The sequence below is a fragment of the Protobothrops mucrosquamatus genome, unplaced genomic scaffold, assembly GCF_001527695.2.
Source record: "Protobothrops mucrosquamatus isolate PMUCROS unplaced genomic scaffold, P.Mucros_1.0 scaffold1151, whole genome shotgun sequence".
Classification (NCBI taxonomy): domain Eukaryota; kingdom Metazoa; phylum Chordata; class Lepidosauria; order Squamata; family Viperidae; genus Protobothrops; species Protobothrops mucrosquamatus.
This window is the reverse complement of record NW_015387366.1, coordinates 108,106-128,259: the sequence shown is the minus strand read 5'-3', so window position 1 is coordinate 128,259 and position 20,154 is coordinate 108,106. Positions and strand designations below refer to the sequence as shown.

At 36.6% G+C, this 20,154-nt stretch overlaps 1 protein-coding gene across 1 annotated transcript in view; it reads left to right on the top strand.

The window, feature by feature from the left end:
- Positions 1-16,722, top strand: part of RIC1 (RIC1 homolog, RAB6A GEF complex partner 1) — a 47,712-nt gene extending 30,990 nt beyond the window's left edge. The window contains exons 11-26 of the mRNA XM_015820619.1: positions 40-186; positions 463-666; positions 2,647-2,685; positions 2,858-2,968; positions 3,132-3,221; positions 4,010-4,170; positions 4,838-4,976; positions 5,685-5,801; positions 6,511-7,239; positions 7,674-7,832; positions 8,864-9,000; positions 9,218-9,504; positions 10,026-10,223; positions 12,025-12,202; positions 12,339-12,527; positions 14,727-16,722. Coding sequence (XP_015676105.1) covers positions 40-186; positions 463-666; positions 2,647-2,685; positions 2,858-2,968; positions 3,132-3,221; positions 4,010-4,170; positions 4,838-4,976; positions 5,685-5,801; positions 6,511-7,239; positions 7,674-7,832; positions 8,864-9,000; positions 9,218-9,504; positions 10,026-10,223; positions 12,025-12,202; positions 12,339-12,527; positions 14,727-15,015 — 3,174 coding nt within the window. The 3' untranslated portion in view covers positions 15,016-16,722. The remainder of the gene's footprint in view (positions 1-39; positions 187-462; positions 667-2,646; positions 2,686-2,857; positions 2,969-3,131; positions 3,222-4,009; positions 4,171-4,837; positions 4,977-5,684; positions 5,802-6,510; positions 7,240-7,673; positions 7,833-8,863; positions 9,001-9,217; positions 9,505-10,025; positions 10,224-12,024; positions 12,203-12,338; positions 12,528-14,726) is intronic.
- The last annotated feature ends 3,432 nt before the right edge of the window (positions 16,723-20,154 follow it).

Genomic DNA, 20,154 nt, shown 5'->3' with positions numbered 1-20,154 from the left:
GATAAATGATACACTCTATTTTTTATTTTTTTCCCTTAGAGCTGGGGATCAGAAGGTTATCATTTATGGGTAATCGATGCAAATAATTTTGGAAATTCAGTGACTGAGAGCAAAAACAAAGGACAGCATTTTGGTATTTTGCAATTTCAGTTCATCAAAAGTGCACTCGCAGTTAATCCTTGCATAGTAAGTAATGGTTCATGTTTGATGATTTGTAGTCCTAGGTCAATTTTATTACCTTTTTGGTCAAAACGTTGCCTAATTTGGATTATCTTAAAATTGTTTTTTTTAAAACGTAAATGAAATTGTATATAATAATACGGCTGTGCAAACATTTGAAACATGAAAGTGCTACCACTCTTAAATAATCTTTTTCCAATTTTATTTGGTTTTCTTATTTTCTTTGAAACTTTATGTTATTCCTCACTGTCTGAAGTACTGATTTCTTTTGTTTATTCACAGAGCAGCCAGGAGCAGGTCCTCCTTCAGGGAGAAGATCGCTTATACTTGAACTGTGGTGATGTAGTGCAAGCTCAGAATCCTAGAAGTTCCTCAGCACATGCTGAACATAAGACTGTCAGAGAAAGAGGCCAATTTTCATATGAGAACTTAGATTCTCAGGGTTTAAGCACTTTATTAGGGCACAGACATTGGCATGTTGTACAGGTAACTTCTTCTCTTGGCACTTGACTGCTTCCCTTTTCGTATCTTATTTTTTGAAAACCTGTCAGCTTTTGCTGTGAAAGAAGACCAGATTAAAAACTAGTGACTTCCCAAGGCTACGTCTTAAACTGCTTGGAACTTTGAGTGTGGCTTTCCCATAATATAGCTCTATAATTGCTATTGTCTATTAGGATCAAAATATCTTTACTGTTAAAACTTCCTAACTGAATTTTTTTACTTATGTTCCTGATAGAATGCACATATATACATGCCAATAAATATACATATGCCAATAAATATATAAGATATAGACGCAAATAAAATTTGATAATAATTTGACCTCGTGTAATAGTGTAGACGAAATCCTTGACTTACAACCATCCATTTGTGGATTGTTACAAGCTATGGAATTTTAGTCACCAGTTTTACATTTCAGGAAAAGAATTAAAGACTAGTTCTTCAGCCAGTTTTTTTTATTTATAGTATTATTATAGTTGTTTCATTGGGTTTTTAATTGTTTTACATCATTCAATTCCTTGAATGTTCTTTGCAGTAGGAAGGGGGGGAAAGCAAATAAAAATAAATCAGATTGGCTATTAATACTCCACCAAATCATTTAACATAGGAGGACAGACTGTTGAAAAAGTCATTAGCTATCAGATGGGTAAATATTCATGTGAATTTTTAAGATATATTTTTTTTCAAGATTAAAATGTTTCTAATCAGGCAAGTAACCTCTCAGCAGAAAGAATGCCAAACACCTGATTTCCTTAAGGGCCAAACCACACATTAAGTCAGACATGTCAAACTTGTGACATCACGCAACGTATCGGGACTGTTTTGCCATTGCCGGCAATGGGGTGGGCGTGGCTTCCGCATGACATGTCCGGCCCGCAGGTCAGCAGTTTGACACCCCTGCATTAAGTCATAGCTCCATGTTTAGAGCTCACCTTATAATATTTCTCAGGAACCACTATAGGATGGTTCCATTTTTATTGAGGTTAGGGAAGAAATGGGTCCCCAGTATTTTTGGCCTCTATCTAATTGTGACTTTGTGATTATCAGCGAGTGCTGGATTTAAAACAAAGTGAGAAAGTTACAATGAGGGGAAAGGTATAAAACAGGGGTCTTCAAACTTGGCCCTTTTATGACTTGTGGACTTCAACTCCCAGAATTCCTCAGCCAGCGTGCCTGGCTGAGGAATTCTGGGAGTTGAAGTCCACAAGTCATAAAAGGGCCAAGTTTGAAGACCCCTGGCATAAAATAAAGAATGATTTAGATTCAACAGCTGATATGCATGTCAGGATATAACCATAGATCAAGTAACCTCTCAGATTTGGGAACTAAAAATTTATAATAATAATAATAATAATAATAATAATAATAATAATAATAATAATAATAATAATAATAATAATAATAATAATAATAATAATAATAATAAAGTTGGAAGGGACCTTGGAGGTCATCGAGTCCAACCCCCTGCCCAGGCAGGAACCCTACACCATTTCAGACAAACGGCTGTCCAGTCTCTTCTTAAAAACTTCCAGTGTAGGTAATAAAATATAGAAGGATCTGTGCTAGATGATTATTCCAATAGGTTTGCATAGTACAATAAATTATTAGTATATTTGATATAAAAACACAATGTTTCCAATCTTAATTTTTCTTTATTAAAATTCATAATTATTGTAGCATTGTTTCTACCAAAATGTACTCAGCTTTAGACATTTTGAGACAAATTATATGCAAATCCTATCATTAGTAGTTATCATTGGTGACCTTTTATTTTAAACAATCCTTTACAGTCACCCTGATATTGTAAAAAATGCTGAATATCCACTATAGAAATACCCAGAGATCTTGTACTGAAAATGGGAACAAATATTTGCAGGTGAAACCATGTAATATTTTATCTATTGACTTTGATGAAGTGTGGTAATTGTAATAATTTTTCATAATGCTTTTTTCTTTTTTTTCAAGATTCACAATATATATTTAGAAATCAACTGGCCTATAAGGGTAAGTTGTTTTAAAATGTTAATACTTTACAATATTGTATTGAGATAGAAACTTCATTTTTTATAGAAATGAATTCGATGGGGCAGCTTGTATTAGAAATTATTATTAATGAAATAGGGCAAATAGTATAATTCCTCTGTTAACAAGGATCTAACAAGTTGCATTTGTTTAGTTTTCAGCCATTGATAAGATGGGGCAGAATGTAGCTGTAGTTGGCAAATTTGGCTTTGCACATTACTCTCTGCTTTCCAAAAAATGGAAATTGTTTGGCAACATTACCCAGGTAAGTGACTGATTATACATTAATTAATGGGGAAAGAAACATTGTTATCTAAAAATATTATTACCAATTTATAGAATGTCATTGAGGTTTATACACTTGATGGTTGGAGTAAACAGTAGATTTTTAAAAAGTTGAATAATTCTAGCTTTCCATTTAATTTTAGGAACAAAATATGACTGTTACTGGAGGCTTAGCATGGTGGAATGACTTCATTGTCATTGCATGTTACAACTTAAGTGACCGCCAGGAAGAGGTAAGGCAGACCTTGAATATAAAAGACTGAAATTCTTCTGTTGGTGCACTTTTATGGCAACATTAAATAGAAATCTGCGTGTCACATAGTTATATTAAAACTTTGTTGCCTGCATAGCAGTAACAATGTCCCAGATTTCAACTACTTGTTATTTTCATTTTTCTTTCTGTTCTCAGAAAGTATTAGGGTTAAAATTAATACTCCCCAAAATTTTTGTAAATATATTTTTTATCAGAACTGATGAACTTATTGAGATAAGGAATGCCCAGTGTTATTTTTCAAACAAAACTAAGAGGAGATAGTAGACTCATTCTAAAATTCCAAGGATGTTTTATGGCAGGCTATATTGGGATATACTTGGGATAAGAGAAATTCCCTAAATTTTTATGTCCAAATATAAGTAACGTGATGTTAGTCTCATTTTCCTTATGAGTATGATAGTTCAGAAATTGGATTCTCCCTCTAAAGGTTTACCTCCATGAAAGTTATATTGTTTCATATTGTAAGTTTAATTGTTCAAATGTCTGCCCATTATTACTTTTGCATTGTGTTTTTAACATGATAAATATAGAGTTTTTTTTCTTTCTCATCTCAAGGAGGAAAGGGATGGTGAATGAAGAATATTAGTATCACAACAGAGATGAAAAATCCATTCCCTGAAAAATCTAGTTAAAATGTAGATCAGCCAGGTTGCCTTATTATAAGTTCGTCATGAAAGGAGGAGGCTAGAAAATTAGTTTAAATTCTCCTTATAGGTTTGTGATCAAAAGTATTCATTATTCTTTCAGCTAAGAGTATATTTACGAACAGCCAATCTGGACAATGCATTTGCTCATATCACCAAAGTGCAGGCAGAAACATTATTGCTCAGCGTCTTTCGGGACATCATAATTTTGTTCAGAGCAGACTGTTCCATTTGCCTTTATAGTATTAAAAGAAAATCTGATGGGTAAGTATACTTCAAATATGTTATTGCATAATTTGTTTTACTTTGTTTTTCTTTAGAGTATGGGTTAGGGCAGGGGCAGGCAACCTTGGCTCTTTTATGACCCGTGGACTTCAACTCCCAGAATTCCTGAGCCAGCATGGAATTCTGGGAGTTGAAGTCTACGAGTCATAAAAGCCAAGGTTGCCTACCCTTGGGTTAGGGAGAAAGAAACTTTTGGTGAAACTCTCTGAAGCAGATTTGAATGGTGTCCTTTTTGCTCTTGTTCATTCTGAGGTGGCCCCCTTGTAAACAATAACCCAGAGTTCAGTATTAGAGGCATTCAGTCATGTTTAACTCAGCAGATACTTCATGTTAGGGAACTCAGCAAAGCTAACCTTTACAATGAAAACATTTTCCTTAACCAGAAGCATTAGAAAATTGCCAAAGATATATATAGTTAATAATTCAGTATATAGCATATTATAATCTGACTTACTTTTCAATGCTGTTTGCTTTATTCAGTTACATGGAATATTTGCAATATCTTGGTCTAGTAAAGGATTGTTGTATTATCTGAAAATTATTATCACACTAATAAATAAAAACATTAGAATACCTTTTCAAGTCTCACAGATATTTATTTGGGGCTAGGAGGAGACTGACCACTGGGCTTTTCTTTGTCTTTCAGCCCTAATCCCACTACAAGTATTCAGGTTCTGCAAGAGGTGTCTATGTCACGTTATATTCCTCACCCTTTCCTTGTTGTGTCTGTTACTTTAACATCAGTAAGAACGGAGACAGGTATCAGCTTGAAAATGCAACAGCAGGTATCTACAGTTTTTAAAATTATTTTAAAGCTAGAGAAAGCAGACTTTATACTTGAAAATAGTATACATAAGACAACACCGTCCCTCATCAAATCTGCCCCATGGTTGGGGCAAGATATACGATGGAGATATGGCTGATAAATCATGGTGTTTCAGGTTAAAGAGACGAGAAAAATGCATGTGTTTGAACTAACACTGATTTTCCTGAACATCCTAATGTACACACTATCTTTATGAAGGAATGGTTTGGATTGCTGCTGTTTTTGCTGATTCCTGTAGGGCAGGGGTCTTCAAACGTGGCCCTTTTATGACTTGTGGACTTCAACTCCCAGAATTCCTCAGCTAGCGTGCCTGCTGTAGGGTTTTTTTGTTTGTTTTAAAGGTGATGCTACTGAGAAATTGCTATTCTTCTGAATGAGAGTTTACTTGTAAAACTTTTGATGAATCAGTATGGCTCTATGATGTTCAGCATAAAAAATAAACTACTGGGAAAGATAAGGGATATAATGTTATCAATGATAGTCAGCTTTACCTTTTGGAGAAGGCAGTTGGGTCATCAGCTTTTTGTCTATGATCAGCGTGGATTGAATGCAATTGAATAATATGCTTTTATAAACACAGTGCTGATAATGATGTGTTTGAACTTTTAGAAAAATAGTAAATCCAGCAGAATTGAAAAATAATAATAAACATTGTGTTTTTTTTAAGGCCTGTGAAGCAGAGAGCATTATGTTAAATTTAGCAGGACAGTTAATCATGGTACAGAGGGATCGATCAGGTCCTCAGATACGCGAAAAGGAGAGTAGTCCTAACCAAAGGAAACTTGTGAGTTAATTTATGGAAAAATTTCATTGAAAGGAATGCACATTGTGAATTAATCTAAATGTGTAATACTTTGTTGATCTTATAACTAAAGCTTTTTCTCTTATAACTAAAGTGTTCTTTGTTAATGAATGACTGTAACTTTTTGAAATTCTTGTGACATTGCTTTTCTGTAACTGCCTTTTTTAGGTGCAAATTAAATTTGTTTCCATTATTATTTTCAAATAGTACTTGCTTACCCAACATTGTATGATAGTGATTAATGTACAAGTTTGTTTTCAAACACAACTAACAATGTGAACTGTAGCAATACCTTAATAAATATAGAAAGGGAGACAAAAATAAAGGATTTAATATCAGTAGCAAACGTAAACAGCACTGTAACTTTAGATTATTTTTAACTGAACCTTTCCTTCATTTCTGTACTTTGGTAACCCATTTATGTTATTATATATAATAAGCTGTGTTGCTGATTATTTAAAATAATATGGGGAAAATACATTGTAGTAACAGGATAATATTAAAAAAATATGGAGGAAATTAGAGAGAGTTATGTTAATTTAGTAAACTAACATTTGATCATGCTTATATTAAAGAAGAATGAGATGTCAGCAGAATTATGTGTATGTGTTGCCATATAAAACTTGATGAATAACTTGTAAAAAGGGACAAAAAGAAAATAGCCTAATTAGTATTATTCCTATGTTTTCAGCTGCCATTTTGTGCTCCTGTTGTACTTGCCCAGTCTGTAGAAAATGTTTGGACGACCTGCCGTTCTAACAAACAGAAACGGCACTTATTGGAGGCTCTGTGGCTCAGCTGTGGGGGATCAGGTATGAAGGTCTGGCTTCCTTTGTTTCCCAGGGACCATCGCAAACCACATTCCTTTCTTTCAAGACGGATCATGCTGCCTTTCCACATCAATATCTACCCCTTGGCTGTTTTGTTTGAAGATGCCTTGGTTCTTGGTGCTGTCAATGACACTGTGCTTTACGACTGTTTATACACTCACAGCAGTGCTGTTGAACATTTAGAGGTCCTCTTCCCCTTCTGTATTGTTGAGAGAACATCTCAGATCTACCTCCATCACATTTTACGCCAGCTTTTGGTGAGGAACCTAGGTGAACAAGCCTTGCTTTTGGCTCACTCTTGTGCCGCATTACCATATTTTCCTCATGTACTAGAACTGATGCTCCACGAAGTGCTGGAAGAAGAAGCTACCTCGCGGGATCCCATTCCCGATCCTCTCCTTCCCACTGTGGCTAAATTTATTACAGAGTTCCCCCTCTTCCTACAGACTGTTGTTCATTGTGCTAGAAAAACAGAATATGCCCTGTGGAATTATCTCTTTGCTGCTGTTGGAAATCCAAAAGACTTGTTTGAAGAGTGTTTAATGGCCCAGGATTTAGACACAGCTGCATCTTACCTTATTATTCTGCAGGTAATTGTATTCACTCATCTTATTCTGAAAGTGATATGATGTGTTAAACATGCATCCCAAAGGACACAGGCATCTTATTTTGACAGAGCCTTGTCTCTTACAAGTATATATTTATTAAATAAGGATAGAAATTAAAAAAAGAGAGAGAGGGATGCTAATTATCTTTGGGAATGAAACTGTCTATTATGCAGTCATTTGTGTAAGTACCCATATAGAGGAGCTGATTCATATAATAGGTGCCTCTAGGCCATTTCCAGTTAGCAGTCCTATCATAGTCATGGACAGTAAAATCATGGGCCATAATTATTGGACTTGGACAATGAAATGAATGGTGTGAAGTCTGATGCATGCTTTTATCTGCAGCCTTTTTTGTTTGCTTATTGTTATGCTAAATAAAAAGAATCAGTGTAAAAAGTGGTTTATATTGGTTCCAGAATATGGAGATTCCAGCAGTTAGTAGGCAGCATGCAACTCTGCTATTCAATACAGCTTTGGAGAAAGGAAAGTGGGATCTTTGTCGGCACATGATCAGATTTCTGAAAGCCATTGGCTCTGGAGAATCGGAGACTCCTCCTACTACACCAACAACTCAGGTTTGAAAGGCACACAATTGCTTTATCATAAATGTCTTTGACAGTAATCCAGATATAATTTGGGGGAAAAATGTTCAAGTCACATATGGAACTTGCTAACTGTCCAGTTATCAGATACATGGATTAATAAGTGGATTCTAATCATACACTAAACCATAGTCCTTTTTATTAATGAATGACTGTTTGTGAACATGATTATTTGATGGTTAAGGATAACTAGAACTTGTAACCCTTATTTGGCATCTTAAGCAAAGGGTCCGTTTAGCTTTGCTTGTGTATAGTGTCACAAGACTAGGCTATGCATTGTTTTAGTCCTAAAAACAAGTATGGTAAAAGCATTGTGAATCAAATTTTGATTTTGTAAATCAAAATAACTCCATCAATCCGTATCGTGCTACTGCTTTTGCCATTTCTAGCTTGTTACTTTTAAATTCCTTTAAAAGGAAGTTGGGTGGTCAGGTATTTTGATCAAAGGGAATAGGGGGAAAGAGTCATATTTTCAAACTTTAGCACAGCACTCTCAGAATCAGCAGAATCACTATTTGCTAGCAGTCGTGCTTTGATGTCTGCAATCTGCAAGATGTCCAAGCTAGGCCTATGCTGTTTTGGTAACAAATGGCAAGATACCTGGACAGAGGGTTTTTTCTCTTAAGCTATTTGATCCTAAAAGTTATAGACCTTTTTTTAACAAATAATCAAATATAGCATTAAGCCTGTCTGAAGGAGTAGCCCACCTTAATGTCATAATATAACAAGAAAGCAAAAAAGTTACTACTATCTAAAATGTTTTGAAGTCATTATAAGTAAGTGGATATTTTTTCAGGGAGCATCTGTTTGATGGAGGATTTCTTGAATAGTTCACTATTGTGAAATTCATTAGAAATATTTATTTCACCATAAAACCTACTCTCAGCTTTTCTAGTTTTCAGCCAGTTGGCTCTTTGCTTTAAATTTAATATAATCAATTTAGACATCCGCCCAACTCTAACCAATTCTCCAACCTGTCTATTCTTATCCTTTCTTCCATGTAGGAACCTACTTCAAGTGGTGGCTTTGAGTTCTTCAGACATCGCAGTATTAGCTTGTCTCAATCTGGAGAGACACTTCCAGCTGGCAAATTTAACTTGCAAAAAACCCTGAGCATGCCATCTGGCCCATCTGGGAAAAGGTAATCAAGTAGAAGAGAATATACGACTCTTGCTATATCTTTCATTGCATCAAGCCTATATATATATTAAATTACAGAGATTATGCTACAGTACTTACTCTATTTGATGCTGAAATTTCACAATACTCCAACTTGATTCCTAGAAAATTCGGCCAAATCAACAAATAAAATGAAAGTCTGTTTTTGGTGTTAACCTCCTTATTTCCTATCTTTGTAGATTGAGCAAGGAAAGTGATTGTGCTGAGAACATGTATATTGACATGATGTTGTGGAGACATGCTCGACGTCTTCTGGAAGAAATCAGGCTTAAGGATCTTGGTTGTTTTGCTGCACAGCTGGGCTTTGAGTTGATAGGCTGGTTGTGCAAAGAGCGTAACAGAGCTGCCCATGTGGACGATTTTGTGACTGCCTTGAAGAAATTACACAATGATTTTCTTTGGCCATTTCCCATTATCCCAGTGTGCTCCATAAATTCACCTCTGAAGAATGGAAAATGTAGGACAGGTATCTTATCCTTACTCTCGTTTAATTTATCAGAAACTAAATGTAGCTTTAGAGTAAATGGAAGCTTACAGTGCAGTTACCTTTCATTTTGTGTTTTCAGACATTACGTGATTATTTTCATATTTGTACCAAAGCCATTGTTGGTACTACCATAGAGGCAAATGTAGCAGGCATTTTGAATTCATGTTATGCTGCACATTAGCACATTAAGATTAAACATGTTTAATTCAGTCTTTGAAATTAAACTATTTAAACAAAGAATAAAAACATATAGCAAGCAATTGTTGGAAGAGGATACTATCTACCTGATGAATATTACAGTTAAAGTGTTCATAGGAAAGAAAATAAACGGGTTTGGTTTCATTGTGTGCAGGTTACACTGTGTGTGGTTTTATTAATCTATACTGAAGCTCATGGTAGATATCCCGAAGTACTAGGAGTTGGTTATAAGTCCTTGAAATGAATTAAGCTTGAAATATTAAATAGCATGTTTAAGGCTATTCCCATGCTTTCATTTCCAGTAATAGGTGAACAACTCTTAAAATCACAGTCTGCTGACAGCTTTTTAAACATGGAAATAGACAGTGGCCTCCCAGATGTACCAAGGAGTCATAGCTGGTTTGGTGCCATCAGCTCCTCCCAAAGAGAGATGGATACAGCATCTTCCCACGGCCCTCAAATGCAGGAGGCATTTCTCTCACCTTTGTTAAGTAAAGTGGGTGAGTTTTTTACTCTGATATTTGGCTTTCTTTTAGGTGATCATGGGTGTTTTATCTGAAAATAAAAAATATACTTTTCATATATAACAATGGCCATTTTGCTTCTTCATCTTTCTTAGGAATAATGCAGAAGGTGAAGGATTAAATAGCAGAGGAAAAAAACAAACCAATAATATGTTCATATTTGGAATGAATTCAAAATAGGAATTCTATTGGCAGCAGCAATCTAGAACTTCATCACAAGATAGCATATGTACATGTATAGTGACCATGCTGATCTCTTTTGGAGTAAGCAGTGCTCACAAAGTGCAGAACAAGAATAATAAATGTTAAATTGAAAAAAAGTTTACTTATATCCCACCTTTATTATTTTTATAAACAACCCAAGGTGGTCAACATACCTAATCCTCCTTCCTCCTCCTATTTTCCCCATAACAACAATCCTGTGACATTGGTTGAACAAAGAGTGAGTAACTGGCCCAAACTCACCCAGCTGGTTTTCAGGTCTAAGGAGGGAACTCACCATATCCCGGTTTCCAGCCTGGTGCCCTAACTACTAGAACAAACTGTCTTGTTCCAAATCAACATCATTCAGTATAACTGTCCTTATGGGTCTGTCCTTATAAACTATGACCAAACTTCTTAACCTGTTGTTCTTAAGGAATTCATTAAGCACAACCTCCTGAAAGCCCTCTTACTCTCAACAAGTTTACTCTTTGTATATTTGCTTTGCTATTAGATTCACATTCATTCTCTCTGTACAGATAGTCCTTCCTTGACAGAGGTACTTGGAACCGGCAACTCCGCCACTAAGCAGCGTGGTCATAAAATACAATGTCATGTGACTGTATCCTCTTAAGGTGGCAGTTGAAGTTGCAGTTATTAAGCAAATCTCACATAGTTGTTGGGTGTGATGTCACGTGATCACCATTTGCGACCTCCTGCCAGCTTCTCCATTGACTTTTGTTGGAAGCTGGCAGTGAAAGTCACACATGGTGATCTTCTGACTGAGGGACACAGCCAAGTCGATTGCCTGAATCTTGATCCTCTGACCAAGAGATGCTACAATGACCACAACTACAAGGAACAGTTGCAAGTCTCATTCAACACCACCGTAACTTCAAATAGTTGTTGAACGAGCTTTTGTTAAAAGAGGACTACCTATATGACTAAATTAGTTTGTACTCAGTTCACTGTTATTCAGCACCAACTCATTCTTATCCTATCTCTTGTTTTATAGCATCCACTTCTTAAGTATCCCATATCACAGTCATACCTAGAGTAATTCTCATTTCCATTTTGCACGTTGGGGAGATTCATGCTCTAGTACACAACTATTTTAACTTTTTTTCCTTGCAACAGAAAACATGCCGCCCTCAGCCTTTCTTCTAGCATTTACATATTTTAAATTTTGTTTCTCCATTTCCCCTTCCTTAGTAAAGTCATTTATTTGCTGCTATTTTGGCTATTTATGTGTACTTTATGATTGTTCACTCAGTTTTCCCAGTGAAACACAACTTGTTTTGTTACCTTAATTTTTTGAGGTACAAACACTTTCGTGCATCACATAGATTAGTGTTCACTGCAGATGTGGTACTTGATAACATGACATCTACATACAAAAATACATACAGGTTTCATGCTTCTTAACATTCCACAAGCATTCTCATACATTTATCCATAAAAATATTAAACAGCCAAAGGTACACTACTCTATACTGCTGAGATGCAGTTTTTCGCACACTTTAAATAAGTCACAGAGAAACCAAAACATCTGTATTTGTTTTGCTGTATTTGACAGGTGATGAGGGGAGCATTGGCTCCGCCACGGATCTGACAGAAACAAGCTCTATTGTGGATGGAGACTGGACTATGGTGGATGAAAATTATTCCACCTTGAGTCTGACGCAGTCTGAATTGGAACATATCTCTTTGGAGCTAGCCAGCAAAGGGCCACACAAATCACAAGTTCAGCTGCGGTAAATAAAATGCGAGTTTGTATTATCATTGGGATTCCTTTGAGTTGTTCTTAGAGGATGGGGACCAAGGATAATATCCTGTGGGGAAAACGGAATATTTCTTTGCCTTAGAAAGTGCCTTTGGGTCTTTTTGTAGGTATTTGCTTCATATTTTCATGGAAGCAGGATGCCTGGACTGGTGCATGGTCATAGGCCTCATCCTTCGAGAATCCTCAGTCGTCAATCAAGTGTTTAGTCTAGCGCAGTCTTCAGAGGTTGATGGGGAGATGTTGCAGAACATTAAGACAGGACTGCAGGCAGTAGAAAGCTGGGCTTCTGTAGACTGGTGAGTTGCATGAACCTCCTTTCACTATACATATGATCTAAGCTACTTTTCTAGGAAACAACAGTAAACAAAGAAATAATACTGTTTAACTTATTCAAAACCTTAACCTGTTTGAGGAAGGTATTCTATATGTTGAAACAATGAGGGAAAAAATATTTGATCCCTTGCTGATTTTGACAAAGAAATTATCAGTCTATAATTTTAATGGTAGGTTTGTTTTAGCAGAGACAGAGTAACAACAAAAAAATCCAGAAAAACACATTTCAAAAAATTATAAATTGATTTGCATTTTAATGAGTGAAATAAGTATTTGATCCCCTCTCAATGAGCAAGATTTTTGGCTCCCAGGTGTCTTTTATACAGGTAATGAGCTGAGATTAAGAGCACTCTCTTAAAGGGAGTGCACCTAATCTCAGCCTGTTACCTATATAAAAGATACCTGTTCACAGAAGCAATCAGTCAAATCAGATTCCAAACTCTCCACCATGGCCAAGACCAAAGAGCTGTCCAAAGATGTCAGGGACAAGATTGTAGACCTACACAAGGCTGGAATGGGCTACAAGACCATCACCAAGCAGCTTGGTGAGAAGGTGACAACAGTTGGTGCGATTATTCTCAAACGGAAGAAATACAAAATAACTGTCAATCTCCCTCCGTCTGGGGCTCCATGCAAGATCTCACCTTGTGGAGTTTCAGTGATCATGAGAACGGTGAGGAATCAGCCCAGAACTACACAGGAGGATCTTGTCAATGATCTCAAGGCAGCTGGGACCATAGTCACCAAGAAAACATTTGGTAACACACTACGCTGTGAAGGACTGAAATCCTGCGGTGCCTGCAAGGTCCCCCTGCTCAAGAAAGCACATGTACAGGCCTGTCTGAAGTTTGCCAATGAACATCTGAGTGATTCAGAGGAGAACTGGGTGAAAGAGTTGTGGTCAGATGAGACCAAAATCGAGCTCTTTGGCATCAAATCAACTCGCCATGTTTGGAGGAGGAGGAATGCTGCCTATGACCCCAAGAACACCATCCCCACCGTCAAACATGGAGGTGGAAACAGTATGCTTTGGGGATATTTTCTGCTAAGGGGACAGGACAACTTCACCGCATCAAAGGGACGATGGACGGGGTCATGTACCATCAGGTTTTGGGTGAGAACCTCCTTCCCTCAGCCAGGGCCTTGAAAATGGGTCATGGCAATGACCCAAAACACGGCCAAGTCAACAAAGGAGTGGCTCAAGAAGAAGCGCATTAAGATCCTGGAGTGGCCTAGCCAGTCTCCAGACCTTAATCCCATAGAAAATCTGTGAAAGAAGCTAAAGGTTCAAGTTGCCAAACGTCAGCCTTGAAACCTTAATGACTTGGAGAGGATCTGCAAAGAGGCGTGGGACAAAATCCCTCCTGAAATGTGTGCAAACCTGGTGGCCAACTACAAGAAACATCTGACCTCTGTGATTGCCAGCAAGGGTTTTGCCACCAAGTACTAAGTCGGGTTTTGCGAAGGGGTCAAATATTTCTTTCACTCATTAAAATGCATATCAATTTATAACTTTTGTGAAACTTTTGTTTTCTGGATATTTTTGGTTGTTATTCTGTCTCTCACTGTTAAAATAAACCTACCATTAAAATTATAGACTGATAATTTCCTTCTCAGTGGGCAAAAGTACAAAATCAGCAGGAGATCAAATAATTTTTTCCCTCACTGTAATACCTGGTATAATTTATCTATGGAATTATTTTGTAACTGCCTGACTTTTCCTATTAATACATTTGACAAGAGTTCTTATTTCAACATTTGAAGATGTGTAATGTGAACAGAGAAGTATGTATCCAATAATATGCACGGTACCTTGAATGAGCATATTTCTCATAGTAAAGCAGTAGGTTGCAATACCTAACTATGGCTAGGAAGCTCCAGGACAGTAGATTAGATGGGAAGAAAAACAAGAACCATCTCCACCAGATAAAAGCATTGAAAAACCACTTGCAGGTTGACATAAAAAAACAAAAATAAGTATAGAAACCAAGATCAATTTTAGTGAAAATTTGAACACCGTATATATTTTCATTGTGCAAAGGGCATCCACCTGTTGAGTTGGCTTACTACACCGAGTTAATAACCAGAGAAGGACAGTTGCTGAATTTGCAGTTTTAAAATGTTCGAACTGATTGCTTATTTTCTTTTCTTATGTTCTTTAGTCCTGGCTATAAGCCATTTTTAACCATTATCAAGCCACAACTGCAGAAACTGAGTGAGATATCAGAGGAACAGGTACCACTGGAAGTCTTTCAGCCTACAAATCTATCAAGGGTGCCTGAACAAGCCAGTCCAAGGGTGGAGGAGAACCGGATTTCAGCTAACCACAGCGCTAGTCCTCAAAATGAGGCTGGTCCTAATACTTCAATTCGACATGATGAGGACATGATTGGACTGGAGAAGGAAGACCATCCCCCTCAGGAAGGCAGTTATGATTGTACTGTCTCCTGACAGAATCAGACATGATAACTGTTTCAGTAAAGCTTCGTAATGATGGCATTGAAGAATATACTGCTATTAGAAGAAAGTACAGTAATCACTTTTTTCCAAAACATATGTTTAGTTTTGCTTTACTTTGTTTTTGTTTTTAATGAATACTTCTTTTTACATGTGATGACTAGAGAATCTCCTTGAATTTGTGAACGCTTTCCCAGTAACTTCCTCAATTCTTTTGTTTATCTGATTCTATGAAAAGCAGCAATATTCGCCTGTATTCCAAGATTTATTTGAAGCTCTTGTAAGCTCTTTTTCCTTAATCATGCAGAACACCTACTCTATATCAGTGTATATGATCTTTATTGCATTTTTTTAAAATGAAAGAAAAAAAAACTTGGAGACAATTCTAAAATTTACCCATCTGCACCATCCCCAACCCAGTTTTTGAACCAAAACTTGAACAAGTTGACAATGAAGCTTGCTCAGATGAAATGTTGATGCATTCTGTGTAGTTTAATTGCCTAAAGGAAATGATGGCCTGATTAAGCTAAATTCTGTTCTATAAATTATGCAGGTATCAGAAATTTGACATCACCAAATATTATATATTAAAGATTGTAAAATACATTGTATCTTTTGTGAATACTCTTATATATTTTCAATAGACTGTTTCTGCTTTTGGCTTTGCTCCACAGTGTAGGGTAGCTTTATCTATCTTGCATGTTTGTACTTTTAACTCCAGGAAAGCTAAAAGTAAAGTTGCACTTGTATCAGAATGCAACTGACTTTTCATCTGGCATTATTTGCAGTTTCATTTTGTCATTTAGTCTGTTCAGATCCATTCTGAGCAAAAAGATTTTAAACGAATTACTGAATTCTTATTTATTTCAATTGTAAAGATGCTTTCCTCAAGATTATTTTTGTGTAAATAAAACCACTTTATATATTACTGCTATTAAGACTTTGTAATGGCAATGTACAGTGTGTATATATAAGCCACCATCTTGCTAATATTTTATAATGCATATACTTGTAACTAAAAAAATGTTTATTTTAACTTTCATACAACAATATTATGAAAAACTGGCTGCAGCAGAATCTCATGTTTGCTTGAGGTACTTATTTTTTCAATCTGCTGACTCCAGATTGGTATTATAAATACTGATATGTAATATTAAATACCTGTAACAGTATTAAAATTTAAATATTGTTTGGCTTGTACTGTGCAGTTGGGAAAAATGCAGAACTACTACTTTTTCTACAGAAACCTAATACTTATTTTTATAATAAGGGTGTAATTAATACATACATGGACCAAAATCATTTATCTTTTAGGTAGTATGAGAATCAGCATCAGCCACAGTCATAGTTCATGAAATTCTCTATGCGAATTCTGAATGAATATATTATGAACAGTCAAAAATATTGCTTCCTAACCTTAGCAAATTGAAGGTGAGTGGTCTTCAACTCCCAGAATTCTCAGCAATGGTTGCTGGAAATTGCCAAGGTTGGAAAACCTGGTTAAGAGGGTCAAGAAAAATACTGGTTATGACTTTATATATTTGCTTAGAAAGGCATGGTCATGTCTTTTTATTGATAAATGTAATTAGACAGATTTTATTGCTGTTGTGTAACCTTTACCATTGGTAAGACTATAAGTAGTGGTACATGTGCAATAACTTTTAAATAAAATATAAAGGGGTGGAAATGACCTAACTTTTCCATACTTCTGACATTGTATTTTGTCTACCATCATGGGTGCAAAAATTGTCACTTTTCTTTCATCAGAAAAAAGAGGCACTACTTTTCTATACTGTAGTGTTGAACATATTAATAGCTATTGCCACCACAGCCTTAAGCACTACACTGCTGTGGGTCCAGCCTAAGCAGCATTTTTTAATAACAGCATTCATCACATGCATTATCTCCAGTGCTCTTAATTCTGTTACTCTTAATAAGCCCTTTTCACACCTCTACAATGGGGACACCTTCCTACTTTGGAACTTAAGCTGGTCCCTGTGTTACTTGATACCCACATTAGATAATGGATGCCACCCTGAAAGCAGAAATATCCCCAACTGACCAGCATTTCCCTCTGAATAAACTGCATAATACTATTAAAATTGAAGGGTTTAAATAGTTCAATTGATGATAAATATAGGAAGAAAGACATTCCATGTTCAGTGTGCAGCAGATCTAAAATTGTTTAGGAAGGGCTACTTGAGCCATTTGCTAAAGCTCCAGTTCAAGAGGAATGCCCATTAGTCTCCTTCATTGGTACAGGTGATCATACAAGAAGCGTCTTCTCCAGTTTAAGGCAGAAACTGAGTCACAGTTGTTTTTTTTTTATGGTGGAATGAAATCTGCACACTCAAACAATTCTGCTGGACTTCAAAGCAACAGGGTTTTAGAACACAATTCTTCCTGTTGCTAGGAGACAATGCAGTAGAGCTTGTTTGGTTTTTGCATCTGCTTTCTCTCCAAGCAACCAAATGATGAGAATGGGAAGAGATTCCATTTACCTAATAGATTAAGCAGTAAAGATTTTTCACCTAAATCTGATGGAAGAAGTAGCATGCATATTACTTACTTTGTTGAGGAAAGAATTGCCATTGATTGAAAGAATACAACTGCCTGGTCTAGTAAGGAGGTAGTGGAATGAGACAACTCACCACAGGATACCTCGCTGCAGGACAATTTAACAATTCAACTATTTAAAATAAAATAATTTTTGTCATTCACATTTCATTCTTTCCTCTTTTTGAATCCTTTCTTTAATGATTCTATTCCACCATTTCTTTGATGGTCCCGCAGTGAGTTGTCCCCCAGCGAGTCGGTCGTGACGAGTTGTCCTGCAGTAAGTTGGCTGCAGCAACTTGGCTGTGGCAAGCTGGTTGTGGCGAGTTGACCATGACAAGTTGGCTGAGGCGAATTGTCATAGACCAGGGGTAGGCAACCTTGGCTCTTTTATGACTCGTGGACTTCAACTCCCAGAATTCCTGAGCCAGCTCTGCTGGCTCAGGAATTCTGGGAGTTGAAGTCCCCGAGTCATAAAAGAGCCAAGGTTGCCTACCCTTGTCATAGACCAAGGTGGTACAATTATTCAAAGTAGGGAACACCCTCCTTTCAGCTGACTTCAAAACTGAGTGCTGCATTGAAGAACTCCTGCGATTCAAAATCTTACTGGCAGAGCACTTGCCATTCTGCAATTTTACCAGCCGGCTATTGCAAGAAGCAAAAAAAAAGGGGGGGGAATGGTCTCTTTCCACAAGCCACTCTTATTGTCTGCCCTAGTTGGTAACAGCCATGTGAGAAGTTTGAAATTGAAATTTAGGAGGGGAACTGAATATTCATATACTTTTATGTCTTCCCTCTAGTAGTCAATAAATCTTCAGTGAAGTGGCAACTCAACAATCTGAATTTCTTCAATATTTGAAGTTCTCAATCCCGTCATTTACCTTATATTTCTCTTCCTTCCCAACTAATTTTCTTAAATGTCCATTTGATAATGATCACCTGATTTCTCCCTTGCACTCTGATTCTTTTTATCTAAACTAGTCTCACTTTGCTTCCAAATTCCTAGTGTATATTCACTGTTTTAATCTGTTACTAACACGTTACTGTTCTTACAAATACTGTATATTGTGATCTTGCTGCCAAACTGAACTATCTCACATTTTGATCTTGACCTGTTCGCTGCCTCCGATATAGTGACTCACAGTTGCTGCAGAATCCTTCTGCAGGGGTGTTCAACTGCCGGCCCGCGGGCTGGATGCATCATAGCAAAACCGTGCCCACCCCATTGTCAGCAATGGCAAAAAAGTCACGATACGTCGCGACATGTGATGTGACGTTGCTAGTTTGACACCCTTGCCTTAAGATCTCAGATTTCATGACAAAGCTCCTTGCTGGGGTATTTTTGCTGCTCTCAACTTCAATTATTTAATCTTCCATTGTTTATTATTTCTGTACCTTTGTCTTGTCTCTCTGTAGATATCATTCCCTGCCCAATTCTATTGTCTCCTCTCCTTCGAAATAAGTGGTCTTCTATATGGATTCCTGTGCATATTTGTTTTTCTCTCCACAAATAGAACACAGGTATACGGTGTCATCATTTTCTCTCCAAAACCAATTATCATAGTTTTGGGATTTTAGTCCTCATCTCTAGATTAAATATGGGCTAAGTAACTTTAGGCCAGTCATGCTTTCCCAGCTTAGCTTACCTCACAGGGTTGTTGTGGGGAAAATAGGAAGAGGGAGCTTTGTTGGATGTGTTCAGCATCTTTAATTTCTTATAAAATAAAAAAGATGGAATAATAAAATCAAATAAATACATGCAGCCATTTGTCCCTTCTATCCCCACATGCCCTCTTTCCTCATATAGATCTATCTGTCTTAGTTGCCATATGTGTAGGTAGTGCTGAAGATGTTATTTTCAACATCAATTGAAAAACTGATATATAAAAACATATCCCAATCTGTATAGGAAAGACAAGGCTATTATATATAAAGACATTTTGACAGAAGAAGGTTATTTAAAACAAAAACAAGAGCTAAGACAACAAGGAATAGACTTGGAGTGGTGGTCTTATCTCCAGATACAAGCAAGATATATGAAGGATAAGCAAGAATGGGGTATTAACAGACAAGATACGGGGTTAGATAAAATATTGCTAGGCCCGGAGAAAAAACAAAGAATATTTATAAATACTTGATGGAATATAAGCTATATGAGGAGCAGGTTAAAGAAACAATGGTGACATGGGCAATAGATCTAGGATATAATATAAATATGGATCAATGGCAGCAAGTATGGGACCGAAATAACAAAATTACACTGGCGACATCATATAAAGAAAACCTGTATAAGATGGTTTACAGATGGCATCTCCCTCCGGCCAGATTAGCCAAAATGTATAACGGATACTCACCTATGTGCTGGAAGTGTAAAAAAGAAAAGGGCACTTTTTTCATGTTTGGTGGACATGTAGAGAAGCACAGGTGTATTGGCGTATGGTCTGGGAATGGGCAATAAAAATGACTAGGCAAAACACTCAATACAAACCTGAGACATTACTATTAGGAATATTAGAGAAAAATGTAAATAAAGATGACACATATCTAATTATTCACGTGGTTACGGCGGCAAGGATA